The sequence below is a fragment of the Doryrhamphus excisus genome, linkage group LG19 (assembly GCF_037039965.1).
Source record: "Doryrhamphus excisus strain RoL-2023G ecotype Guam linkage group LG19, RoL_Dexc_Guam_v1.1, whole genome shotgun sequence".
Classification (NCBI taxonomy): Eukaryota; Metazoa; Chordata; class Actinopteri; order Syngnathiformes; family Syngnathidae; genus Doryrhamphus; species Doryrhamphus excisus.
Window position 1 is genome coordinate 13,347,051 of NC_136375.1, and position 27,137 is coordinate 13,374,187.

Here is a 27,137-nt window from a genome sequence, read left to right on the forward strand (position 1 = left end):
AAAAGAACAAAAAGTATGAGTTGGCGGTGCACGGTTTATTATTTGACCAACATAGTACAGCTTTAGTAAACAGAAAATAAATACAACAGCTCTGTGGTACTTTTTTCCTGCAACACTGGAGTGACTCAAGTCATAGCTTATCGTAAGTCGTAGGTAGTTCTGGCATGAGTAGAAAAAATAAAACATCTTCATTTATATTCAGCATCTTTAAATCCAAGGTCGTGACATTCATCAAGTGTGTGTAGTGCAAGTCGCGATCGTGTTGATTAGCAAAACAAAAAAAAGGTTGCGTGTACCTAAAATCTTGTCTAAAAAAAAAGGCTCAGTTGTCAGAATTAGTCATTAAAAGAATCCAAAGGAGGGTCATAATAACATGCATATTGCATACATTGAAAAGTCAAGGGTGCCCGGTACGGTGCCTAGCAGGAAGTCAAAGCTTTGAACTGCCTTTTGCCTGTGGGCTTCCAACACGCCCGCAGCATTTCCACACATGTGCAAATTTCCAGCAGGAGGAAAGGGTGCGAACAAGCCGTAGCGTAAGGCTTTAGCCGTGAACCAGCGACACCCCGTGGTGCAGAGCCCGCTTCCACATGTAGTAGGTGGAGCGCGGCGTGAAGGGAAAGTAGGAGCGGAACTCCTTGAAGGTGGGGAAGGACTTCTCCTCAAAGCGCTGCTGCAGGAACAGCTTGGCCTTGGCCTTGAAGTTGGCCAGAGCCACCACATCCATGGCGAGCATGCGCTCGTCCAGCCGCGCCCCCGCCAAGCTGGGCTGGTGATGCGGGGGGTCCAAATCGGCCACGCTGGGACGAGATGCGCAAGTGAGGCTCTCCCCAAAAAGGAGCGACTTGTGGTTGTCCGCCATTGTGACTTCTGCGGAGGCGGCTAGGGGCCTTTCCTCAACTTTAATGGCCTCTGGCCTCTGATTGGCTGCTTTCATCTTCCTGTTGCTGTTCTTCCAGAGCCAGAAGAAGCAAAGCGACAAGGACGGGAACCTGAGCTTGAACTTGCTTAAGGACAATTTTGACTTCCGGACGAGTAGCTTTGCGCCGTCTCGTAGTTGTTTCTTACCCATGTAGGCCAAGCGGAAACTTCTATGCCTTTGCCTGCAGATCCTCGTCCTGGGTGCCACATCCCGGGCGACATTCTCCGAGACGGGCGAGAGACTTTTCGGACTCTGACTCTTGTCGACATCCGAGCTGTCCTCGCTGCTGCTGGCTTTGTAGCCTCTGTTGAACAGCATGGCTTCCCTCCTCCAGTTGTAGTAGGTGGATCTGGAGATTCCCGGGAAGTTACGCTTGAAGATCCTGAAGGGGAAGGAGGCGTTCACGGCGATGCAGTTCTGCAAGCAGCGTTTAGCTTCCTGCATGTGGGCCACGTTCTGGGCGCGGTCCAGATCCAAGTTAGCCATGCTGAGGCCAAACATGCTGGCCACGCTGTCGTGTTGGTCCGACTCGTCCTGCCTGGCTTCCGGTGAGGACCAGACTTCTTGCTCGGTGCTCTCTCCTGGACTGATCTCTCCTGTAGACGAGGACGTGGAGAAGCTTCCTCCAGACTTCAGGAGCTCATGCTTCCAGTTGTAGTAAGACGAGCGAGAGATTTCGGGGAAGAACTCTTTGAACTGGTGCAGCGGGATGAGCCTCCCTTCCAGGTAGCACGCCTGGAGGAAGTACTTAGCCTCGTAGCGGGCTGCAGACTTTTTGCAGTGTTCCTGAGACTGCCTCTTCCAGCGGTAGAAGGTCCTCTTGGTGATGTTGTACTTGTCTTTCAGACTGGGATAGGAGAACTGCAGCTCGTTGTTCGGGAGCTCGACGCTTTTGGTAGGAGAGGGCCTCGGGTCGCTGTCAGGACTTCGAAATGCGACATCGCTTGACATTACCAACGCCACAAAATGATCTGGACGGAACAAGGACTCGGAATGAAGCTCTCCGGACCACATGATGTGCAGGGTTTGTGGCTTGGAGTTTTGGGGCCACGTCCTGGGTCGTATGAGTCTGTTGAAGTAAGGTCGGATCTTGAGGTTGAACATGGGGTAGATGGAGTAGATGTTGAACTGCAGCACAGACGACAACGCGTACACGTGCCACATGTTGGCGTAAGAGCCCAGGAAGCACGAGGCCTTAACGTCGGCGTCAAAGATGGCTTCCAGGACAGTCACCGGGAGGTTCAGCATGTCCTCAGATTCTTCGGCGCAGAGGCTGAAGCGGACCGCCTGGAGCATCATCTTGGAGTCGATCATGCCGGACAGGTAGTACCTCTTCCACAGGACCATTTCCACTACGGTCCTTACCTGCACAGGATAAAACAGTCAAAACGGTTTCTTGGGGAACCCAACGTCACTACCAAGAAATCAAACAAGAGTCTTGCTGGACATCAAGTTGCGTAGCGCTCAACTCTCATTGGACGTGTTACACAGTTACACCAAAATTCTGTGTTGGATGGTTACCTGAAGCTCCAAGCTCAGCGCACTGTTGCCCACTAGCAGCATGCTAACCGCGTCAAACAACAGGTTTCCTTTTCCTTTACAGCGCAGGGGCAGGAGTTCCACGGGGGCGTCGCCCGGGTACAATCCTTGAGCCACTTCATCCACTCCGACCCACTCTGGGAAATCCTGGCAAGGCGTGCGGGGCAGCTGGAAGGGAGTCAGGACCTGGTCTGCCTCCAGGGCTTTCCTGGTCAAAGTGTCCAGGCCCGGGCTCTCCGTGGCCTCCTGGAGATCCCTCAGGACGGATAGCACTAACTCATTCCTCTGGATCATGGCTGCGCTGGACTTCTGAGAAGCGTAGAAGAATGAGGACAAAGCAACGGCTCAGTTAGTCACAAATGGAAGATGACCATTACTCTTCAAAATAAAATAAAATCAGCCTTGGAACCATATTTGGTTACTTCTAGGTCACTGCACAGTAAAAATCACATGACATAATATAAATGAATGACCAAAATCAGGGATTGATTTAGGTTCCCCACTAAGAGCTAAATTTGCACTCATGTTTCACCTTGTTCAACCATTTCTTGCATTTACCTATCTACACAACTGTAGCTGAGTTAGCCTTCCTTTAAATCACCTGGGAACCATATTTGGTAACTTCTAAGACACTGCACAGTAAAAATCACATGACATAATACAAAAGAATGACCAAAATCAGGGATTGTAATTAGTTCAAGGTTCCCCACTAAGAGCTAAATTTGCACTCATGTTTCGCCTCGTTCAACCATTTCTTGCATTTACCTATCTACACAACTGTAGCTGAGTTAGCCTTCCTTTAAATCACCTGGGAACCATATTTTGGTAAAATAAAATAAAATCAGCCTTGGAACCATATTTGGTTACTCCTAGGACACTGCACAGTAAAAATCACTGCATAGTAAAATCACAACATCTTTTAGTATGAAAATATGACATAATACAAATGAATGACCAAAATCAGGGATTGTAATTCGTTCAAGGTTCCCCACTAAGAGCTAAATTTGCACTCATGTTTCACCTTGTTCAACCAGCATTTATTGTACAAGAAGCAACATTTTATGCAATTTTCCAATTTCCACCTACACAACTGTAGCTGAGTTAGCCTTCCTTTAAATCACATGGGAACCATATTTGGTAACTACTAGAACTAGAACACTGCATAGTAAAATCACAACATCTTTTAGTATGAAAATATGACATAATGCAAATGAATGATCAAAACAAGGCTTGTGAAATCACCAAGTTAGGTTCCGGACAAGAAGCTAAATTAGCTTCAACAACTTGAACCTTTCCTTTTGTAAAGGAATTTTCCAATTTCCAAAATCACATGGGAACCATATTTGGTAACTTTAGAACTGGTTGGACATTTTTTAAATAACCTGGGAACCATATTTGGTAACTTAAGAACTAGTTAGCCTTTCTCCAAGTCACATGGGAACCATATTTGGTAACTTAAGAAGAAGTTAGCCTTTCTCCAAGTCACCTGGGAACCATATTTGGTAACTTAAGAAGTAGTTAGCCTTTCTCCAAGTCACATGGGAACCATATTTGGTAACTTAAGAAGTAGTTAGCCTTTTTCCAAGTCACCTGGGAACCATATTTGGTAACTTAAGAACTAGTTAGCCTTTCTCCAAGTCACATGGGAACCATATTTGGTAACTTAAGAAGTAGTTAGCCTTTTTCCAAGTCACCTGGGAACCATATTTGGTAACTTAAGAAGTAGTTAGCCTTTCTCCAAGTCACATGGGAACCATATTTGGTAACTTAAGAAGTAGTTAGCCTTTTTCCAAGTCACCTGGGAACCATATTTGGTAACTTAAGAAGTAGTTAGCCTTTCTCCAAGTCACATGGGAACCATATTTGGTAACTTAAGAAGTAGTTAGCCTTTCTCCAAGTCACCTGGGAACCATATTTGGTAACTTAAGAGCTAAAATTTGAGCGAGTTGAGGTTTTCGCCAAGGGTTCCTTGCAAAGAGCCAAACAGTGGTTGGAGTTTCACCTTGTACGAGAACTTGGCCTCTTTCGTACATCGACACAAACGCGACTCTGAACGCAGCACAACGCAAACATGTGAGAAAATCAACTCAAACGCCGCATTTTTCGCGTCTCTGACGCAATGACGTGGAAAAGTTTGGGATGATTATATTTACCTGCGTCGTTAGCGCCATGTTTTAGCGGCTGGAAACACAGGAAAAGTGCAAACCTACCTGAGATAATCCGCTGGTTTCGGAGGCAAGGAAAGGTGTGCAAAGACTTCTCCTCCTGCAGCTTCCTCACTCCATCATGACTGTAAAAGCTTCACCATCGAGCACACTCCAAAAAAAACCTCCCCAGGAAATTGTCCATCGCGTTTTGTGTCTTCACGTAAAGAAACACCTCCTTCTCCTCCCCCTCCTGCTTCTTCCTCCTCTTCCTCCTCCTCCTCCTCCTCATCGTCAGGGTCAACTTCAATGTGAAGTGCTAACAAAAGGACGAGAGTTGACTTTAATCAACAAAAAAGTTCAAGGTGGCTTTTAAAAGTCTGCAGGCTCTTCATCTTTTAGGAAAGATGATTTCTTGCTTTGCTTTGTTTGGGCTGTCACACTAAAGGGCAATCATGGCGATCTGGCACCTCTTCACTGGGGACAAAAGGAAAGCACGTTGATATTTTAGTCCTTGGAATACTTGCTCTTTTCTTTCATGTCATTTCTCTTTCTTTTCTAATCATGAAACTTTTTATTCCACATTACCTTGAAGGCAGCAGGCAGACTAAGAAATACATGGACACATACATTCCTTTTCAATAGGACTCGATGACATCATTCCTTGGATGGAGGGAGGGATGGGTGGATGGATGGAGGGATGGATAGGTGGATGGATGGATGGATAGGTGGGTGGGTTGATGGGTGGATGGATCGGTGGGTGGACGGATGGAGGAATGGATGATGGATAGGTGGGTGGGTGGATGGATGGATGGGTAGGTAGGTTGGATGGAGGGATGGATAGGTGGGTGGATGGATGGATGGATGGATGGAGGGATGGATGGAATGGGGGGTGGATGGCCGTATGGATGGATGGATGGAGGGATGGATAGGTGGGTGGGTTGATGGAGGGATGGATAGGTGGGTGGATGGACGGATGGATGGATAGGTGGGTGGATGGATGGAGGATAGGTGGGTGGAGGGATGGATGGGTGGGTGGATGGAGGGATAGATGGATGGAGGGGTGGCTGGATGGATGGATAGGTGGGTGGGTGGATGGAGGGATAGGTGGGTGGAGGGATGGATGGATAGGGGGGTGGATGGCTGGCTGGATGGATGGGTGGGTGGATGGATGGATAGGTGGGTGGGTTGATGGAGGGATGGATGGGTGGTGGATGGATAGGTGGGTGGATGGACGGATGGATGCATAGATGGGTGGAGGGATGGATGGGTGGGTGGATGGAGGTATAGATGGATGGAGGGGTGGCTGAATGGATGGATGATGGAGGGGTGGATGGATGGATGTATGGGTGGACTTTAACATCACACGTGTGGAGTTGCAAATGTAATGTGATATTTTTGGATGTGATTGCCTTGCCTTCTTGCAAAAAAAATCATGTGCCATTTTTCATAATAACACAAACATCATTTTACATAAAAACCTTTGTTGAGTCGATTTGACTTGTAATATTTGCCATGTATCTGGGTGGTTTTCCACTGTCTTTGCTATACTGCTTTAATGATTGACTATGCTGGTGATAGCGTCTAGTCTTTAGTCACTGGTTCCTTAAGTGACTTGGTAACGCTCTTCCTCAGGAACGCTGTCATGGTCTCAGGCTTCGGTGGAGGTCCCAGGTGGACTTTTTGCACGGCCATGCCGCGGTGACTTTGCGGATTGGAGCGTAAAATGTCCAGACTGGGCGTGACTGCGGCTTCTCCTCCACTGTATCGCTTTTCACACCTCCTGGCTCTCGGCCCTTTTGCAGGATTTCAGTCATCAAGGCTCCTTTTGTTCCACACAACAATCCACAGGACTGCCCCCCCACCCCCCTCCACACACACACACCAGGGGACAGCAGCATTTGTCCCCCACTGACGCGTCCACCAGCAGACAAGCTGGTGCCTCCCTTGGATGCTCTCCTCGGCTTTGACCTTATCAGCTGTTTGGACAGTATGTGTGACACACACACACACACACACACACACTATGCATAGGTGTGTGTTATGTTCGGTGGTGGAATGGAAAAGGTTGCAGATCGTGTTGAAAGCTCAAGAGATTTTGAAAGAGTGATGGTGAAATATGTTGCAAGACCACGTCGGTCCTAAAAGAGACAAGATGTGCTTTTCAAGTCCTCCTCTTCCTTTTTTTTTGCTCATTTCCTTTGGTTTCTTTAATGAGTTCCACCAAGCATGCTGTGTTTCTTTGTCAGGTGCTAGGATGAAAACTACCGCCATCGTTCTCTAACCCACCCACGCTTCTCCAATGGCGGGGCGGAGCTGCCAACGTGTACGCGTTTATCTTACTCAGCACGCAGCTTCAATACGGTTGCACCAGTCTCCAGCTCAGCCTGTACAGTACAGATAAATCAATACATATTGATCACTTCCTCAATCCTATTTCAAATGGGCGGGAAATCATTGAGCCATTAGGAAGAGGGGGGTTGATGGCTGGGAAGAAGCCCTAAAAAAATAGAAATAATATAAGATAATATCAATAAAATGAATATTAATGAGGGTGTTGGTCCTTATTAGGGACGTTGACAGAGGTGGTCATTGCTATAAAATGGAAATTTATTGGAAATGTTCCTCTTGTCAGCATTTGTGTCCTCACTAGTGTCTTCCACCCCCTTTTCAAACACACACACACACACACACACACACACACACACACACACGTCTCTTAGGTGTGTAGATGAGCAGCAGTGCACCGTGAACACGATTAAGAAGCAGTCAAAGCATTTAAAATGTAAATGAAGCAACACCGGGAGCGGCTCCGCTGGTCTCTCGCCTGCTGTGTGTGTGTGTGTGTGTGTGTGTGTGTGTGTGTGTGTATGTGACATGCATACACACAGCATGCCATGTAAATCAATGCAATATTTCAACATAATATCAATAGATATACAGTCTTTGCACCATCAAATGTAGCAGGGAGATGATTTGGATTCCACTTTTTAAACATCTGGAAGGTCACTTTTGGGATGGTGGTTGACCAAAACAAGTTGATTACATTTGGAGCCATCATTTTCCTGGGGCTTCTCATGATTTCAAAGTAAGCTCACTTACTTCTTAGATACACACACACACACACATGCACACTAAATAAAAATAATACAGTAAAATCCTGTAGTTACTTAATGGAAATAATAATAAATAATGATAATAATAACCTAGCATGTTTTTGAAATGTGGGAGGAAACTGGAGTACCCGGAGAATACCCATGCATGCATGGGGAGTAATAATAATATATATAATATTATAATAATAATAATAATAATAATAATAATAATAATAATAATAATAATAATAATAATAATAATAATAATAATAATAATAATAATAATAATAATAATAATAATAATATTAATAATAATATTAATGTATTTTTATAGCAGCTTTCAATGGACCTAAGGAAAAACAACTAATTTACTAATAAAAATATGTAATAACAATGATGACATTCTAAATTCCATTTTTAAAACATATTTTATTTGTTTTTGGTTGAGCAAAACAGGTAAAATAAATGTTTCTATCTATCTTAATGGCAGTTGGGATTCCTGTAGTACCTTTAAATAAAAATAATATTTGGAGCCATCATTTTCCTGGGGCTTCTCATGATTTCAAAGTAAGCTCACTTACTTCTTAGATACACACACACACACACACACACACACATGCACACTAAATAAAAATAATACAGTAAAATCCTGTAGTTACTTAATGGAAATATGCATGCATGGGGAGTAATAATAATAATAATAATAATAATAATAATAATAATAATAATAATAATAATAATAATAATAATAATAATAATAATAATAATAATAATAATAATAAATGTATTTTTATAGTAGCTTTCAATGGACCTAAGGAAAAACAACTAATTTAAAAATATGTAATAACAATGATGTTGACATTCTAAATTCCATTTTTGAGCAAAACAGGTAAAATAAATGTTTCTATCTATCTTAATGGCAGCCTGTAGTACCTTTAAATAAGAATAATTAAAACAATGATATTGAAAGTCAAGATATGTAAAAAAACAACAAAAAAATGATCAAACAGGAAGTGATTATTTTTGTCCAAAAAGTGAAGTTAAATTGAGGTAGATGACTGATATCATGCTAATGCTAATAGGTTGAGGTTGAGGCTCACTGGTGGCGAAGGCAAGCGTACTCTGTGGCGTGGCCCCGGCAGAAAGACACTTCCCGGGCGCCGGCAGGGAGGACCACGTCGGCGTAGACAACATCGGCATAGACAACATCAGCGTAGACTGCGTCGTCCTCCACCTGGAGACCAGCGCTTGGCTTTAGAAGACACTTTTATTCCACCAAGAATTCCCCACGCAAAATGAACTTACGTAGTGGGAGGGGCAGGAAGCGGAGGTGGCCTCGACCGCGTCTGAAAAACAAATATTCACAAATCTCCATCACACACGCTTTCACCAGGACACACAGGTAGATCAGCACAATGTAGCCCGCTGGACATCTTCTTTCATTAGTAGTGATAATCTACTAAAAAGCTAAAAAGCAATAAAAATGCTGAGTAAACATGTTTCATGTAAAAAAAAAAAAAAGGAACAGCAAATGGACTGTATGGCGCACGGTCGCCACACGTGATGCGTTGCGAGGCATCGTGCCAACTCACCGGCCGTCTTCCTCCGCCTGGCGATAACAAACATGGCGGCCAAGGCGGCCAAGGCAGCGCACGCCAGCACCCCCACCACCACACCGACTTGGTAGCGGACGGAAGCTGAGAAAGCAACACGGACACACAACACGTTGGAGGATGCCATTTGTTTAAAAAGAAAAAAGGTGGGGCTTAAAGGAGTACCCTGAGGTTCTTCTACGTCCACCCCGAAGCCTCCTCTTCCTTTCCCTCTGGGAGCTGCACAGTAAAAGCAAATTAGCATCCGCAGATCAACATCAGACGTCCAACAGGAGCTCCACCCTCCATACCTGCTACTTGGACTTGCAGCTCCTCCGAAGTCCAGACCCGATCCCCGACCTGAGCCCTGCATTTCAACGTCTCCCTCGCGGGACCCTGGAAGGTGAGGGTCAAGGTGACATGGCAGCTGGACTGGTACCGGATACTGTGCTCCGAGTCCTCCTGGACCGCCACACCCGCCTGGTCCACCCAACTCAAGTGGACCGGCCTCCCGCGTGCCGTGTGGCAAAACCCCTGCCCCGAGGACGCCAGCAGGAGGCAATGGAAAGACCACGCCTGGCCCGGGAACACGCTCACCTCTGGAACACCTACAAGGAACCCCAGACGACAAGCATGACTACTTTTTCTTTGGCTTTTTTTCCTTTGGCTTCCTTCCAGTCCCAACCACGTTCAATAAATTTCAATATTAATAAATGACAATCCATTTAGGACTTTCTAAATAAAAGCTTGAACATTATTAGAGCCCTGTAGACATGAAATAACACCCCTATAGTGACCTTTACCCACTCAGGGAGTGTGCTACACAAATCTTGGACCTCCACACAGTATGTTTGGACTAAGAAAACTGAAAACTCACTTTTTTTTACCATTATCGCCTTTTCACAAAATATTGTGATTTTTTTTTAGGTAAAGAAACTTTTTTTTATATAATGCCACATATTATTACATATTTTACTCTTATCGAAAAAAGTCCATGAAATATTTCTTGAGATTCCTCTCATAATATTCAGACTTTTTTTGCTGAATTCTGACTTGGACACAATATTGCAGTATTGTCATGAATGTACTTTATTCTCTAAACAATAGCAGTCCATCCTCGGGAATGGCAAACTTATTTTAGACTAGTTTTCCTTTCTTGTACAATTTGGACTATTCCATTTCTCACTTCATTTTGGACTCCACGTTCCATGCAGGACTTAAATTATTGGAAATAATTTCCTGACAAGTCTTGACTCACTCTTCTGAGGGGTGAAGTCCTCATCAGGGTGTTTGCAGTAATGTCGTCCGTCGTGGTCTTCTGTCCCACGTTGGACGGGAACCGAGCACTGAGTGTCCTGGTTGCTCCGTTCCGCCTCCTTGATCCATCCGTTGTGAACGATGACGATGTCTTCTTGAGTTCTTCTGGACCGCAGACTCCATACGTGATAGCAGACCAAATCGAGACAGGGGAAGGCGATGTCGAAGGTTTCAGCATCAGAGTCAGCGTGGGCTCCTGCCAGGCGAGGACAGGAAGTGAGGTGAGGGTTTAGCTTTGGGAAGATGAACGTTGGAATGGTCTTACCCGCGTCCATGAGAGGAAGCAGCAGCAGCAGCAGCAGATTCGTGACAGCACGATGCAGCATCTTGCACGTGCAAACACGTTCACTGTGGAAATGATGCTTGGTGTCTTTACTCATCAGTGAGCCGACACTTCCTGTTTGGCCAACATCCTCTTAACTGCCATTGGCCTCTTTGTGCAGAGGACAAAGTCACACGCGGCCACATCCACTCTTTCAGATTTGGTCCCGTTTTAAGGGTTTTGGGAAATATTGGATTAAAATACTTCAAAAATGTTAGTAGTAAAAAAGTAGCAGTGACTTTATGTAACGCTATGATGCATTATATTGTTTTTAAGTACATATAATGGATAAAAAAATTGGCATAAAAATGTGAAGGTCAAAAGTATGGTATTTTTCTCTCCCTTGCTATTGTCATTGTCATGCATTTTAAACGATTGGTAACACTGCCGCCTGGTGGCCATGAAAGCTATTGTGCTGTTCACATTGACAGCCAACATTCGCCCCCTGCTGGTCATTTTAAGGAAAACAGGTGTCTATAGACAGGGATAAGCGGCACGTGAAGCAGAATTGGAATATTTTCCTCGTCATGTCGGCATAGAAACCCTGTTTACAATCTTGTAGGTTGGGTCATAATATTATTAGAGCCATCAAGACATAAAATTACTCTCCCATAGTCACTTTTACACGTTATTAGCCAAAATAGATTTTTTTCTGGACGGGGGACACACGCTCAGCACAACACCCCGAGGACGAAGACTGCCTTGTGCTTTTTCTAGTTTTTACCTCTAAAATGTTGATGTGGACGGGCAAACTATTTATTTGGGGTACCATTGCCCCCTTTTGACCCGGTTTAGAGCTTCCCCTTTGGCAATAAAGTACATGATAAGAATAAAAAGCCATCGAATTAAAGTGCTGCTGTAGCAGTGTCACATTGAATGTGTCCCGGAAGGAACCTTAGTGAGTTGGTTCGTAGTGTCCCACCTAACACCCACAGCTAATGGCCTACATTCACAATAACAACGTCTCTTTCGCCTTTTATTTGTATTTTACTACATTTAGTGAGCCATTTTATGATAGAACATGCTTAGTGTAGACTAAGACTAAGTCCAATTTGCTTCAACGTGCATTTTTTAACTAACCCCAAATCAGTGTATGTATTAATTTTTGAAATCAATTCTCTCTCCCCCTTGTGGCAAATAAAAGTGGTGCAACTGTCACCGAGGGTTTAAAAAAAAAGCCTAGTTTTAGACCAGTGAAGACGATATGAAAAGTGGAAATGTGTGAAAATATGCCATCCAACACATCGGACATGATTTCATTCATCTATTTATTCAGCTCATTATTCCAAACTATTTTGTCAAACCATTTGTCGCTGTTCACAAATAAAAATAGAAAATCTATGTACTTTTAAGTTAAACTCTCACAAACAACCGATCAAAATAAAATGTTTCAATCTGTACACTTCTATCAGCATGAAAAATAGCTCTGTATACGCTTTTTTTTTTTTTTTTTACAGCTCGGCTTGTCTGATTGGCCAACAGTTGTATTGCCGTACAGGCTGTATGGTAGGAAAGTCGTATGGGATGTACGGTACGGTATGCTAGCATACGGTGGTAGTGTACCATAGGATAGTCATACAGGAGGTATGGTAACATTTGGTGGTAGTGTACCATAGGATAGTCGTACAGGAGGTATGCTAGCATACGGTGGTAATGTACCATAGGATAGTCGTACAGGAGGTATGGTAACATTTGGTGGTAGTGTACCATAGGATAGTCGTACAGGAGGTATGCTAGCATACGGTGGTAATGTACCATAGGATAGTCGTACAGGAGGTATGGTAACATTTGGTGGTAATGTACCATAGGATAGTCATACAGGAGGTATGGTAACGTACAGCAGTAGTGTACCATAGGATAATCATACAGGAGTTATGCTAGCATACGGTGGTAGTGCACTATAGGATAGTCGTACAGGAGGTATGCTAGCATACGGTGGTAGTGTACCATAGGATAGTCGTACAGGCGGAATGGTAACATACAGGAGGTATGGTGACATACAGCGATAATGTACCATAGGATAAGTCATACAGGAGGTATGGTAACATACGGTGGTAGTGTACCATAGGATAGTAATACAGGAGGTATGGTAACGTACAGCAGTAGTGTACCATAGGATAGTCGTACAGGAGGTATGTTAGCATACGGTGGTAGTCTACCATAGGATAGTCATACAGGAGGTATGCTAACGTACGACGGTAGTGTACCAAAGAGTGACGTATGTTGTGGCGTGTTGTTCATACATGAGGTTTGCTACGGAAGCTCCTTGTTGTTTCAAGGCTATCTTTATTGCCATTAGGAGGAAGTTTTACAAAGGTCAAAGGGCCACAACCAAAAGAAAAAAAAAAGCATCATTTCATGAGAACGCCACAACCGTAGTGGGGAAAAATGTTAGAATTTAACGCAGTATTTATTTCCTCATAACTTTTGTTTTTATTTTTGTCCAGCTATGACTTTTAGTGAAAATATTCCAACTTTAGTTTAGTCAAATGAAAATGCAACTATTGCAACTCTCAACCTTTCAACACAACTTTGCTCTTTGTGTAGTTCATCAATATCTTCTCATTCAATCAGACTTTTTTTTTTCTAAGATTCTATTCTTGTCCAACATTTTTGTCGAAATGTTCCAACTGTATTATAAAAAAGATTTGAAGATGAGGTTTTTCTGTTATTCTTTGCTTGCGGCCCTCCTCCTCCTCCTCCTCACAGTTGTAAATGTTCAAGTGTCTCAGTAGGAAAACAGAAAACGAACAATACATTGCGGCCATCATATTTGTCTTTCTAGTGCATGTGGGACGTCCCACTATGTATGGACGTAGATCTACAAAAATAACGCCTCCGCTTTGAGTGTGCACCATATCTTTGCAGCAACATTCAGGATTGGGATTAAAATCCATCAGAGATGAAACCACTTTAACATAATTTAGTCCCGACCAAAAACAACAGTAATTAAAAAGCCCCAATCCAGATTAGGTGCAATATTAATCCACCACTGGAACATAAATACAGTACATTCATCAGGTATGAATCATTTCAACCCATTGGACACCTAGACCTTCTGCTGCGTTCACACGTGTGCTTTGCTATAAAACATGTGCATTTGCATAACGTGCGGAATCGACTTTCATAACATCAAAGACGTCAACCCAAAATGCTTTGTGTTGGCTAGCATACGTATGGTAGCTTCATATTCATATTATACAACAAAAGCTTGTAAAATATACTTTGAGATTTAATGACAACTATGTGTCATAGGCAGGCTTTTAACAGTCTAAATTTCACCAAAAGCTTGTAAAACATAATTTTAAAGTGCTTTCATCACAAATTACATAACTTTACGCAAATATTCCAAAGACAGGCGCCGTCTGCTCTGTGGAATACATAAGTTATTTTCATGTTCTCATATTTTCAGCAAGTGAGATTTCACCCCAAAATTGTAAAATATACTTTTAAAGTGCTTTGGTGCCATCAAACATGACGCAGTGCATAAATGAAGTAGGTTGTTTTTATATTCTGCTGCTTTTACCAGCGTACCTTTCACCAAAAGCTTGTAAAATATAATTTAAGAGCTTTTATCACTGACAATATTTCCAATATTCCAAACCAAAATGCCGCCTGCTGCGAGTTGAATAGTTCAGTTATTTTCATATTTGGATACTTTGACCAATTTAGGTTTCACCAAAAGTATGTACAATCTACTTTTACACAGCTTTTGTGATGTATTGCGTAGAATAACTGGTTGTAAAGTTGTCTGCTAGTTTGAATAGTTTGTTTATTTTAATATTCTGATATTTTGACCATGTTACTTTTCAGCAAATGCTTGTAAAATATACTTTTAAAGAGCTTAATAGAGTGTTTGGTTTGATGCTTGTGTTCACACTGAGCTCGCTGTAAGGGAAGCAAACGTGACACGTGTGAACGCAGCCTGGATCCCTTTCCTGGTCCCTGCATGCTGCCTCCTTCCACGCGATTTGACAGGAGCGATGCAGAATAAAGAATCTTGGGATCAATGAAATATATAATCCATATGTTGGATTGAAATATGCAACTGGCTTATTTAGTGATGCAGCTTTTTCTTCTGTGACGGCCGATGGTCACGCCCTTGGGCAAGGTGCTTTGTTCTCCCCTCATAGGTCAAATCCAGCAAGGCAGGTAGATGTAAGAACATTGATATGCGTATGGAAGTGCATTATATTTGGAGGATGTATGAATGTCGGTGTGAGCTGCGCTGGAAGCTTCCAGGAAGTAAATATGTCGCCGCACCTAACAGGTCAATTATTGCTTGGAAATAAAAAGCAGCCATGACGGCGACGGCGGCGCTTCAAGGGTCCGTGGCTCCCTACCTGTCTGTGATAAAGTGCCGTGTAGTTGAAGGCGCGGCGGTCGACCTTTGCCCCTTCACAGGTTGGAGCGTTGGGTCTGAGGCGACTCGCAGTCCCCGGGCGCCGGCTGGGGCCCGCGTGCGTACATGAGGACCAGCGTGACGGTGGCGAAGGTGGCGGCGTTGACGGGGAAGGCTCTCAGAAGCGTGGAGGTGAGCCCCCGCGTGAACACCATGTAGCCCTCGGTGCGCACGCTCTGCCGCACGCAGTCGGCGATGCTGCTGTATCGGTTGACGCCTCCCACGCCGTCGGCCTGGAGACGCGACTTGATCACGTCCACCGGGTAGGTGGACAGCCACGAGACGATGCCCGCCATGCCGCCCGCAAACAGCAGCTTGGGAATCATATAGGGGTCCTCGGGCTCGCATCCCAGGTGGCGCGTCAGGACGTCGTAGGCCAGGAAGTAGAAGCCGAAGCCGGGAGTCTCGCGGATGAAGGTGGTGACCATGCCCCTGTTGATGCCCCACAGGCCCTCGCGCTTGTAGATGCGAGCCAAGCAGTCCAGAGAGTTCTTGTACATCTTCTTAGACGACTTCATCTCGCCCGTGCCCTGCATTTGCATGCGCGTCTTGGCCAGCTCCATCGGGCAGCAGATGACGCACTGGATGGCGCCGGCGGCCGCGCCCGCTGCAAACTGGTTGGTGGGTGTGTCACGACCTAGCAGTCGCATGGTGTTCCCCTGGACGCCGAAGACGATGGCGTTGATGAAGGTGAGGCCCATCATGGGCGAGCCGATGCCTTTATACAAACCAAATACCTGCAAGGAGTCACATTCAACACGCTTCAGCATTCCAAATGTTAAACATCTCTTTACGTAAATAACACTTATTCTACAAATTCTTATTTTCTTTTAAATGTGGGGGTGGGATGTTTCAGGGTCCAAAAACCCCACCATCACACATCTAAAATAATGCATGGTGGGTGGAGGGGAGCGATCTCTCTCATGTCTAAAAACAACAAAAGAAAATGAAAGGGTGTCACATTTCTAAAAAAGGTGTAAGGATTGGTCACGAAAAAATGTGATGGGGTTCACACATGTACATTTTCAGGGAAAAGCCCTTTGTTTTTCCCGTAGCCCCTCCTACATACCGACTCCTGGCGCATGATGGACTGGAAGCAGTGAAAGGTTCCACGGTACAGAGGCTTATTGACATTCTGCACCTGCAGTCTGACCTGGAAGCACACAAGCAAGGTCAAGTTAAGAGTAAAGTACTTGATTTTGTGTTTTGTGTGAAAATGAGTCAAAAGTGGCCCTTCCTGTGTTTAACATGCACCACTTTTGACAGTTATTTATTTTAAAAATAAAATACCTTTACAGTGTCAAAAGGATGACCAACCAAGACTCCAGCTGCACCTGAGAGCGAGCGAGAAGAATGTGTTAGACATGCCGTCGCTGTTAACATTCCTGTCTTTATTTTATTTACTAACAAACACGGAATGTGGCCGGCTTGTATCATCTCATCCTCATCCTGCTGAACATCCACACAGGGCAGATATTCTAGCTAGCACATTCACACTGGATACAAATACAGCGTCAGACAGGCGGGGTGGGGGCAGGACGTATTTAGATATTAGGAGGTGCTCAAGGACATCCAGTCAAGACACAAGTCACATGGAACAGGAGCCCTGATAAGAGCCACACCGCAACAATCTGTCTTTATAAAAGACAAGAATGCTCCGTTTTGATTGACAGCGTGTCATCTAAAGCTCGATAATGAATGGGTGCACCATTCAAGTTCAACAACAAAATTAATTTCCCTGAGGCCACATGCCGAAGAACCACTAAAGTTCCAGCAAATAATAATAATAATAAAGCTCAGTCAAGTTTTTGAATTTGAGATTGACTCAACAGCACCTCTGCTGGCTGGAGCCAAGTACTGCACTCTATTTTGACCTGCCAACTATGAGCTGTGTTTGCTGCACAAGAGTCTCCTGATGTTCCCTGTGTGACAACAAACGCATCGATTAAAAAAATTATCAATCTACTGTACAATTCCCTCCGAAAAATAAATATACCACCATTTGACAGTCTATTAATAATTAGTCTGCATCACAATCCCCACAAAGGAAGAATTTACTCCTGGCTTTGCAAAAATGTAACACAATACGCCTGAAAAGGAAACAACAAAGATTTAGAAATGTGACTAAGGAAGGGTACGTAGGCCAAAAAGGGAGAATGAGGTTGTTCTTGGGTGTCAGAGGTTGTAAACAAACCACGCTACGGTAAAGCTAATCCCACATAAGCACCTGCTCTCGTCACATGACCTGATTGCAAAGACGAGCTCTCAGCTGAGAGCGTCAGGAAAACAACACAAGCATGTGTGTGTGTGTGTGTGTGTTTGACACAATGACAGCGGCCACTGACCTCCAGCAACCACGACAAAAAACACTAGAGGACGTCACGGTGAACCAAGCGTAGGGTGGACAAAGGCTGGGATTGGCCATTGCAGGGGTGGGTGTGTGGAAAGTTTAACCATCAAGCTAAACTTGACTGATGGGATTTATTTTCTGTCACACCACAAGGACGACGTGACCTTGAGGACAGCATTTGGTGGCTATGTTGACATTTGTGGTTGTGACTGAACTCATTGTAAACTGCAAAAATAGTCACCAAAACTGGACTAATACAGCAGATGCTAAACAGAATTGTGTAAAAACTGATTGATGTTACTACAACAAAGTTGGAACGTTATGACGTAAAAAAAAAAACCTGAAAATTAAAATATACAACATTACAAGAATTACTTATTGTGTTTTTGAAAAAAGTCAATATGGTGAGTTTAGTGAGTCACTTAACAAGAAAAAATGTACTTTTACTAAATTTGATTACAAACCCAATAACGTAATTGACATAATATTGCATCTTATTTGTTATATTCATATATTCTTACAACATTCCTGTTGTTTTGTAATATTATGATTATGTTGTGCTTTACTCTCTGACTTCAAAGTTGGCAGTGGAGAACCTCTAACCTTTTTACACCACAACACAAGGACAGCGTGGCATACTTGTTTCAGTTAACTTTAGCCCAACACATTCATGTAGTCATTCCCTTTTTTTACTAAGACGCACCTGTGCATGACTTTCGTATCCCATTTCATTTCAATGACGTGGGCCTACTTTACTGTTGAGGAGACCATGAAATGAAATGACCATGCCCAACCTCCAAGTGCATGACCTATAAAGACCTGCAGGTCACAACAACACAACATGTGTAACACTAGAGGACTGCCCACATCAATCCAATGCATACAGCCTCACCATATTGGAATGCTTCTCCTTGGGTGTGTGAAGGATGTAATTGCATTTGCCAGCTTTGCTAGCAGTGTTGCATGTATTGTGATTTGATTAAAAATACTGTTGACTAAGCTGCACTCGTATCTATCAATGCTGCACGTTGAAGTGAATGGGTCTACTTTACGAGTGTGCCGTCCTGCGGTGGTATTTTGAAATTGCATTGGTAATCCGGAGGAAGAGTTGCATCACTTCGATCACAGAGGGGCGGGCGGGTCGGTTCGGGACATTGGGCTGGTGTGGGCACAGCAGCAACACATAAAACTAAAGAGACAGGTGAGACCAGTAGCATCACCACCTGCTAGCTTAGCCTTTAAAGGCGAGCTAGCAAGTGTTGTCATGCGATGTGATGTGATGGGATAAAAGGCAATTGTTTACCTCCAATGCAGCCAGCCACGAAGTCCATTCCCGCTCCTCACTGAGTCCCTTTGAATAATTGAACCCAACAGAACACCTTGGCCTTCTTCTATTCCACACTTCCGACTTCCTGGCTGTGTAATCTAGCTAATCAACTAATTGACACGATGTTAGCTAGCTATCACTGGCCAGCGTCTTTCTTCACTCCTAACAAAAAACACTTCCGCCTGCAAATAATGTCTCTTTCGCTTAGATTTTGTTGTGTATTTATTTATTTAAAGTAACACATACGCACTCTTGACCTATATGTCCTCGCTCTGTCTTCCGTGTGCTTCAAAGTGGTTGCCTTGGAGGCAGTGGCAGCCTGGGGTGACGTCACAGAAAGAGACCGACAAGGAGGCGGGGTTTATTGGCCCGCGTTGAATTTCTCAGCAATCAGAAGAGAGGAATGACGCCGACACCCTTGCCGTGTTCACTCAGCAGGCATGTGATTGGCTACAGGGTGAAAAGGGCTCCAAGTGTTTGAATGAGGTCAGGTGAAAAATGTGTGTTTGATGTTTTGCTTCGAACGCTGTGAGAGAGCATAATTGTATAATTCACAACCGAGTTGGGTGGAATGTGTATATAAACCAAACCGCATTCTGATGGAGTTCTACAACAGCTGTTTTCACTAACATAGATGTTCGGCAATTGTCGACTGAAATCGGACGTGTTCGGTGCTGACCGTTGGAGTGGGTGTTTTTCGTGATCCGGATCATTTGACTCGGCTCCAAAACGCGCCTTTAATACTCCGTCCAGCTTTTGTGATTTAACATTTATAAATAAAATGTTGTGTCATTATACCTATAAATGATAGTACGATACATTAGTAATCGGAATTACTCGTTCGAATCATACTAACATGCTCTTGATGTGGAACCGTCTGTTTTGCCAGCTCGTTCGCGAACGACTCACTACGTTTTGACAGCCAGGGCACTCCTCCCCGGATGTCATGTAATCAGTCAAGGTGACGCCAATGCAGAGAACGATAACAAAGCAGCATGGCCACAAGACGTCGAGCTACAACAATATGTCAGTCACTTGCATTCTGACGCGATGCACATCGCCGATTTCGTGTCCGGCTCGTTGGCAGGTAAAGAGCTACACTGCGTGTTGCTGTTAGCCTGCTAGCATACAAGACGCATAGCATGGCATAGCAACTCGTGATGGAACGGTTGATTTATTGGTTTGTTAGAACTATTCACAAACAAACAAACAAAATGTTTGTTCTAATGTTCTATTCAAATATGCAATGCAAAGTGTTTTTCTTTGTATTTTTTTAGGCAGGATGAACCTGAAAAGCCGGTTTAACCACAAAATTCTTTTCTCATATGCTTTGCATACATATACTGTACAGCTAAATTATCCTGGGAGACATATTTTATTTATTGTAAGACTAAAACCTCAACAAATGGCTAATAGAGTTAATTGTTTCAATCGCTGCTGTAAATGCACTAGTCAAAGATCCTCTATACATGAGTAGCGCTCTGCTCTTATTTTGTAGGTGTGTCCAAAGTGTGGCACGTGGCTCGTTGGTATTGGTATTATATACATAGAAGAAATACTCATATAAAAAAAAAACTGCAAAAATGGGGAAAATAGAGCAAAAAGACACAATCGAAAGAGACTAACACAATAACAAAAAAGCTTGTTTTAAAATGTGTATACAACATTTTGTAGCCTCTTGTCAAAATAAAAAAATATAAAAATGTCAAATTGTCCCCCGTAACCTTAGGATTATTCAGGAAACCATTTGGACACCCCCGCAAAAACAGCCAAAGTCGAAAATAATTGCACACGTTGAAGAATGCCAAGCAATTGCAGACATGAGTAGACAAAGTCATGACAAGTTGTGTCATGTGTGCGTCAAGATGTGTGTTGCCGCACCTTGAACTCTGCTTGTGTCCTTAATGTTGTCATCCCTGTTGACACACACACACACACAGGGGCCTGCGGCGTGGCGGTGGGATACCCTCTGGACACTGTTAAGGTACACAGTGTTCATGTCAAATATGCAAGCGTGCAAAGCATTTGTAACAACGCTCAGTGCATCCCTTTTTAGGTGCGGATCCAAACCCAAAGACAATTCACCGGAATATGGCAGTGTGCAGTGGCCACATTTTCCAAAGAAGGGGTAATGAAACGGCAGAAATCCTTCCACCTGTCACTTCTTTTTGTAATAGGAGTGTAAAGGTAACTGTAGGGGTGCTATTTTATTTCTAGAGGGCTCTAATTAAACGTTAAAACTGTACTTCGGTCTTGTATGTCTTATTGTGACTACTATATTGGTTAATTGGGATGTAAAAGGAACTGCAGGGGTGTTATGTTGCAAAACCCTATTTAGAAGTTTGTAAACAGGTTTTCTATGCTAAATATGTCATAATATGCATATTTATAATGTATTATAATGAATTTTACTTATCATGTTTGGGTCTGGAACCAACAAACTGCCATAAAGGGATTACTGTATTGTATATGTACCTCTATAACAATATATTATACCCTGTGGTGTGTTCAGGTGCACGGCTTCTTCAAAGGCATGCTGCTACCCGTCACCACCATCTCCATGACATCATCCGTGGTGTTTGGCACCTACAGGAACTGCCTGCAGTGCCTGAAGCAGGCCAGAGGAGATGCTCACGGCCCCAACACCAAGCTGGAAGTCTTCCTGTCTGGCCTGGCAGGCGGAATAATGCAGGTAACGTGTGGCCGATACAACTAGCTCGCGTAGCTATGTGAGCTACAGTGCTAGCATTATGCTTACAGGTTAGCCTAGATGCTAGAGCTACAGGCTTTATTTTTAGGATGTGCAGCGAAGTGTGGTGCTTTTGCATAATAACATCCATTACATTGGTGACAGCACATGTTTCTTGCATGCCCCCCCCTCCCCCCTTCCCGGTGAAGACATCAGTGATGTCTCCAGGCGACATGGTCAAAGTGCGTCTTCAGTGTCAGACAGAGTCCATGAGGCGAGGAGGCGGCAAACCCAAGTACCGTGGTCCAATCCACTGCCTGCTGAGCATCGTCAAAGAGGAGGGCGTCCGGGGGCTCTACAGGGGCGCCGGTGCTCTCATGCTGAGGGACGGGCCGTCCTTCGCCACCTACTTTTTGACCTACAGCAGCATTTGTGATTGGCTGACAGAAAGCAGCAGCGAAAAGCCAGGTAAATGATGAGTCATCATATTTGGTAGACGTGATCACACCTCTGCTGTCTGGTCCAGCCTGGAGCGTGGTGATGCTGGCCGGAGGCATGGCGGGAATGGCGGGGTGGACCGTCGGCACGCCCATGGACGTCATCAAGGCCCGCCTGCAGATGGACGGCGCCCGGGAGAGGAAGCGCTATCGAGGTTTCTTCCACTGCATCGCGGAGACGGCGCGCACCGAGGGCCCTGCTGTCTTCTTCCGGAGCCTGGGCATCAACTGCCTGCGTGCCTTCCCTGTCAACATGGTGGTGTTTGTCATGTACGAGCTGCTCAGCGGCCTCCTGAGAGCTGCGCCCGACAGCGTGGACGCCCCTCCAGTCGGCCTGGAATAACAGTTTACCACCTTTTCAATCCGAACATGTTTCAATATTGTCTACAGGCGATGTCTCAAGCAACACATGGTCAAGTACCAGCAAAAATGCTAAGTCATCATGCTAAGTTCACACCTTTTATGATGTATAGCAAAGCCTGTGGAAGGAGGTTTTCCCTTCATGAAAATCCATAAGTTAATACTTACTTACATACATACTTATTTTGACACTTTAATGTTAAAATATCAGGGCTGATACATACTCCTCCATGTTTTTGTTTCCATTCTAGCATTTACAAGCTCAGAAACAAAAGCACTTGTACTGTACATGAAGCAATAGCTACATATGGCCGCCAGAGGGCGTCCGTCCACCAGCCAATTGTTGCTGGAACAAGTTGAACAAGCTGCACGACGCACAACTAGCAACTATTATGCAGGTTTCATCTTTTTAAAACCATTACATAAAAACATGTAGCCTCATCGTTGTAGACGAAATGTGGGATATAGGAAAGTTCAATATATTTAGCATTTATATGATTAATGAAATGTGCCTTTAATGATAATAAAGTGATGCATCTTTGAATTGGTTCAAGGCTGCCATAATTGTGTGCTAAATGTGACATTAACTCTTAGTTAATTAGCAATTTAGGTAGCAAATACCGTACGGCAGGGGTGTGCACGCATATCTACGGAGCCCCAGGGGACCTGGAGGGGAAAATGATTGAGTTGAAAAAAGAAACTAAACAAAAATTTCGAGAACTTTCGACACTTTTGCGAGATGACGTAATACTTGTGCGAAACTTGTTTCCAGTACTAGCTAGGGCAGGATGTTAGCATTTTCTTCTCAAAAGATGAGCCGAATAACCACCACAGAATTTAAAAACGCGTTCCTGTAGTTACAGTACCAGAAGCATTTTTATCCGATCTTCGCCATGTTGAAACCAGCTATGACCGGAAGTGTGTCCTGTAGCTTCACAGTTTCACACCTCACAAAAAGCCGTCCTTTCTCCCCCTACATTATTTATTTATGTTCCCTCGGGGCTGCAGACTGAAAAAACTATTTATTTTGTAAAAAAAAAAGGCTCTTAATTGGTTCCCAGACCCGTCCTGATAAGTGAATTCATAGAACTCCAAATTTATAAATGGAATATTTGTACAGTTGGAGCAAAGGAAACCTGTTCATGACCTTCCAAATACGTTTTTTAAACATTGTTAGAACCCTTTAGACATGAAATAACGCCCCCATTTACACTCATATTACCCAATATGGTTGACATAATGAGAGAAAATATAATACTACAGTACTATACAGAAATATACAGTGTAATACTGCGTAGACTGACGTGTTAGCATTGTTCCTTTGCACTTCCGGTTTTTCTTTCTGTCTCAACACAGTAGCATTACTGACACCTAGTGGCCAGTGTGGAATACTACATATCCAACGTCTTTGAACGCATCCCCTGAATATTAGTATTTGTACGTCACTTAGCCCTTTTTATGATTGAAAAGACTAATAATAGGCCATATTTATGTATGTGTTGATATAATGGTGGTATGAACAACAACAACAACTCTAAAACGTCAAACATGTTTGTCTCCAATACTTTGAAGTGAAAGCAATATTTTGAAGTAAAAAGTCATAAATAAGCTGATGTGAAAATACAGTAATGTTGCAAAGCGTGAATACACACATATTTTGAAGTAAAAGTAAAAATTGATAAGTATGTTGAAGTAGAAACCAGAAATAGTTCTCGGTAAGGGCAATATATTTGAAGGGAGAGGAGAGCAAAATGGCTGCTGACCAGTAAAAGGAAGCTGGTGGCAGAAGTGAAGGATGCCATAAATGATTACGAGTCAGAGGACATCGTCACGATATCACGTCCTCACTTTAACGCCCAGTTGTGAGCTTTAACGGTGACGCAATAAAAGGCCCCGAAGGAGACATGTGCCGGTTGGCATCACGTCCGCTCGCCGTTTGGTCCTCGTAGGCCGCAGTTTGGTGTCTGGGCTATTTTGGGAGGTGAACGTGTCCCGCGGGTGACGCGTGCTGCTGGGTAAATCTGCAGCAGGAGCTCACGCAGGGCGGCCGGGGCCTGTTGCAAAAGGCCTCATGGGGCATCAATCAGCATAGACGTGGAGGAAGGGGAGGAAGGGAGAGAGGGGCGAAGGACGGGGCGGTGAAATCACGATATCTACGTTACGGGGCACGCCATATACAAATACAGCGTGCCCTTCCAACTCCGTACACTAGATGGCATCGTAACTCAGATTGCTAGCACACCGCTACAGCTGAAGAAGAAGACGTAGCAGGAGGGATCAGTAAAGCCAACTTAGCCCCACCCACACACAAACAAACACACACATTATCTTTTGGGAGCTCTGACAGGAAAGACAAATTATGTTGGGTAAAATACTTACATGAAGTAAAAATGCAACAATACTTTGAAGCAAAACTAGTATCTTGGTGTCAAAATACTTTATAAATGTAATAAATACTTTAAAATATTTTGAAGTAAAACATCCAATCATCCATATAAAAAGCAGTATTTTGAAGTCAAAATAGAGAAATATTTCGAAGTGAAGGTAACACGGTGGTGTTTTGATGTATTTATACCCGTGGAGAACCTGGAAGAGAGCGGCTGGGGCTATTTCCTGGAAACAGCCCATTTAAGTGAAGGCGCACTCATGTCAACTAAATCCATCACTTGGAGGGGCAATGTTGCGTTCAAGGGCGAAAAGGACTCAAATCGGTCTGCAGAATGCACTCCAAGGACTGGAGGCTGGTGGGGGCAGTGTGTGTGTGGGGGGGTGGGGGGGGGGGTGAAAAGGAACAAATGCGGTGTTGTTGTTTGCAGTGAGCTAAAGATCTTAAAGCGGACGTGTCTAATTAGCGTGTGAAAGTGTGACGGAGACGCTCGTGTTGTGTTATGTGCTTAACCACGGCTGAAACGTTAATAAGTGATGGCGTACATTCTGTATGTTCTGAGCAAGATTAGCCGCCTAAGCCGTCTACATGACCCCGACCTTTGTTGGTGGCGCCGCCTCGGATATACATACATGCGTAAATACATGGTCATGGATGCTACTCTACTTGTTCTCTTTCTGCTGTTTTCCTGTTAATTTCTAGAATGTGCGGCGGGACAATCAATCAACACAACCGACCCTGATCAACACTATAAGCATACAGGAAGTGTATTTACTTTTTAAAATAATACAAAATGAATATAAAAATACAAAGTGCCATCCCAGTCAAACCTTTGGAGACACTCATCAGTGGAAGGCAAGGCGTCCCCAAAACGGCAGAAAAGAGACGTGTGCAGTACACCTGCCAGGCGTCATCCCCGTCATCCCCGTCTGCCGTGAAGGATGGTTCCCTGAGGATGTTCTTCAGCGGCAGACGGCAGGCGGAAGATGAATGCAGCGATGTGCAGACACATCCTGGATGAACCTTGACCCCAGGCTGCGGCCACGGCTCATCTTTCAGCAGGGCAACGAGCCGAGCGCACGTCCAAGCCGTGTCTTTGGGAGTCCAGCTCTGGAGTCACATGACAATGGATGATAATCACGATATCTACGTTATGGGGCACGCCGTATACGAATACAGCTTGACCTTCTAACTCCGTACACTAGATGGCATCGTAACTCAGATTGTTAGCACACCTCTACAGCTGAAAAAGAAGACATAGCAGGAGGGATCAGTAAAGCCAACTTAGCCCCCCACCAACCCAACCATCTTTCAGCAGGACAACGAGCCGAGCACACATCCAAGCCGTGTATTTGGGAGTCCAGCTCTGGAGTCACATGACAATGGATGATAATCACGATATCTACGTTATGGGGCACGCCGTATACGAATACAGCTTGACCTTCTAACTCCGTACACTAGATGGCATCGTAACTCAGATTGTTAGCACACCGCTACAGCTGAAGAAGAAGACGTAGCAGGAGGGATCAGTAAAGGCAACTTAGCCCCCCACCAACCCAACCATCTTTCAGCAGGACAACGAGCCGAGCGCACGTCCAAGCCGTGTCTTTGGGAGTCCAGCTCTGGAGTCACATGACAATGGATGATAATCGCGATATCTACGTTACGGGGCACGCCGTATACAAATACAGCTTGACCTTCTAACTCCGTACACTAGATGGCATCGTAACTCAGATTGTTAGCACACCTCTACAGCTGAAAAAGAAGACATAGCAGGAGGGATCAGTAAAGCCAACTTAGCCCCCCACCAACCCAACCATCTTTCAGCAGGACAACGAGCCGAGCGCACGTTTAAGCCGCATCTTTGGGAGTCCAGCTCTGGAGTCACATGACAATGGATGCCCACGGGGCGGTGAAATCACGATATCTACGTTACGGGGCACGCCATATACGAATACAGCTTGACCTTCCAACTCCGTATACTAGATGGCATTGTAACTCAACACCTCTACAGCTGAAGAAGAAGACGTAGCAGGAGGGATCAGTAAAGCCAAGACAAATTATGATGGGTAAAATACTTACATGAAGTAAAAATGCACCAATACTTTGAAGCAAAACCAGTATTTTGGTGTCAAAATACTCTATACATGTAATAAAAAGTTTCAAATATTTTGAAGTAAAACATCCATCCATCT

The 27,137-nt window shown here is 44.2% G+C and overlaps 4 protein-coding genes across 11 annotated transcripts in view; 1 reads left to right on the top strand and 3 right to left on the bottom strand.

The window, feature by feature from the left end:
- Positions 1-392: 392 nt before the first annotated feature.
- vrtn (vertebrae development associated) lies at positions 393-5,281 on the bottom strand. Its single transcript, XM_058056937.2, has 3 exons — positions 4,672-5,281; positions 2,444-2,770; positions 393-2,287 (listed from the first exon to the last, which is right to left on the bottom strand). Exons 2-3 carry the CDS (start codon positions 2,753-2,755, stop codon positions 545-547), a joined length of 2,055 nt encoding a protein of 684 aa, XP_057912920.2. The 5' UTR covers positions 2,756-2,770; positions 4,672-5,281; the 3' UTR covers positions 393-544.
- A 2,903-nt stretch (positions 5,282-8,184) lies between these two features.
- Positions 8,185-11,602, bottom strand: LOC131106804 (uncharacterized). Of its 2 annotated transcripts, XM_078799269.1 has the most exons (8): positions 10,875-11,602; positions 10,551-10,805; positions 9,604-9,900; positions 9,479-9,532; positions 9,293-9,397; positions 9,006-9,046; positions 8,634-8,934; positions 8,185-8,208 (listed from the first exon to the last, which is right to left on the bottom strand). In XM_078799269.1, the coding sequence occupies exons 1-7, from the start codon at positions 10,987-10,989 to the stop codon at positions 8,797-8,799; spliced, it is 1,005 nt and encodes a 334-aa protein (XP_078655395.1). In that variant the 5' UTR covers positions 10,990-11,602; the 3' UTR covers positions 8,185-8,208; positions 8,634-8,796. The 2 variants fall into 2 exon arrangements, with proteins under 2 accessions (XP_078655395.1, XP_078655394.1); XM_078799268.1 differs by having other exon boundaries at positions 10,551-11,602.
- Positions 11,603-12,180: 578 nt separating this feature from the next.
- Positions 12,181-27,137, bottom strand: part of LOC131106805 (mitochondrial basic amino acids transporter-like) — a 33,812-nt gene continuing 18,855 nt past the window's right edge. For 3 of the 5 annotated variants that reach the window (XM_078799273.1, XM_078799271.1, XM_078799272.1), the window contains 4 exons: positions 18,987-22,441; positions 16,624-16,667; positions 16,403-16,486; positions 12,181-16,070 (listed from right to left, as the gene is read on the bottom strand). In XM_078799273.1, the coding sequence (XP_078655399.1) occupies positions 15,330-16,070; positions 16,403-16,486; positions 16,624-16,667; positions 18,987-19,014 (897 nt within the window). In that variant the 5' untranslated portion in view covers positions 19,015-22,441 and the 3' untranslated portion in view covers positions 12,181-15,329. Of the gene's footprint in view, positions 16,071-16,402; positions 16,487-16,623; positions 16,668-18,986; positions 22,442-25,772; positions 26,195-27,137 lie in introns of those variants that run through there. The other 2 variants (XM_078799274.1, XM_078799275.1) reach the window with 2 other exon arrangements.
- slc25a47a (solute carrier family 25 member 47a) lies at positions 18,832-23,099 on the top strand. Of its 3 annotated transcripts, XM_058056246.2 has the most exons (7): positions 18,832-18,884; positions 19,305-19,501; positions 20,951-20,994; positions 21,067-21,138; positions 21,523-21,702; positions 21,909-22,167; positions 22,226-23,099. In XM_058056246.2, exons 2-7 carry the CDS (start codon positions 19,492-19,494, stop codon positions 22,537-22,539), a joined length of 879 nt encoding a protein of 292 aa, XP_057912229.2. In that variant the 5' UTR covers positions 18,832-18,884; positions 19,305-19,491; the 3' UTR covers positions 22,540-23,099. The 3 variants fall into 3 exon arrangements, with proteins under 3 accessions (XP_057912229.2, XP_078655396.1, XP_057912228.2); XM_078799270.1 differs by having other exon boundaries at positions 19,305-19,496; positions 21,067-21,702; XM_058056245.2 differs by lacking the exons at positions 18,832-18,884; positions 19,305-19,501 and adding an exon at positions 19,919-20,097.

Bases quoted from the DNA above. Each gene is read 5' to 3' on its own strand.
- vrtn (XM_058056937.2), bottom strand. From the start codon at position 2,755: ATGATCCAGAGGAATGAGTTAGTGCTATCCGTCCTGAGGGATCTCCAG. The intron at 2,288-2,443 runs GTAACCATCCAA...TATCCTGTGCAG, and splicing joins CGCTGAGCTTGGAGCTTCAG to GTAAGGACCGTAGTGGAAAT.
- LOC131106804 (XM_078799268.1), bottom strand. From the start codon at position 10,989: ATGAGTAAAGACACCAAGCATCATTTCCACAGTGAACGTGTTTGCACG. The intron at 9,398-9,478 runs GTACTCCTTTAA...TTGCTTTCTCAG, and splicing joins GGACGTAGAAGAACCTCAGG to CTTCCGTCCGCTACCAAGTC. The intron at 9,047-9,292 runs GTGAGTTGGCAC...TTTGTTTTTCAG, and splicing joins CAGGCGGAGGAAGACGGCCG to ACGCGGTCGAGGCCACCTCC.
- slc25a47a (XM_058056245.2), top strand. From the start codon at position 20,061: ATGCACATCGCCGATTTCGTGTCCGGCTCGTTGGCAG. The intron at 21,139-21,522 runs GTAATGAAACGG...TGGTGTGTTCAG, and splicing joins CCACATTTTCCAAAGAAGGG to GTGCACGGCTTCTTCAAAGG. The intron at 21,703-21,908 runs GTAACGTGTGGC...TTCCCGGTGAAG, and splicing joins TGGCAGGCGGAATAATGCAG to ACATCAGTGATGTCTCCAGG.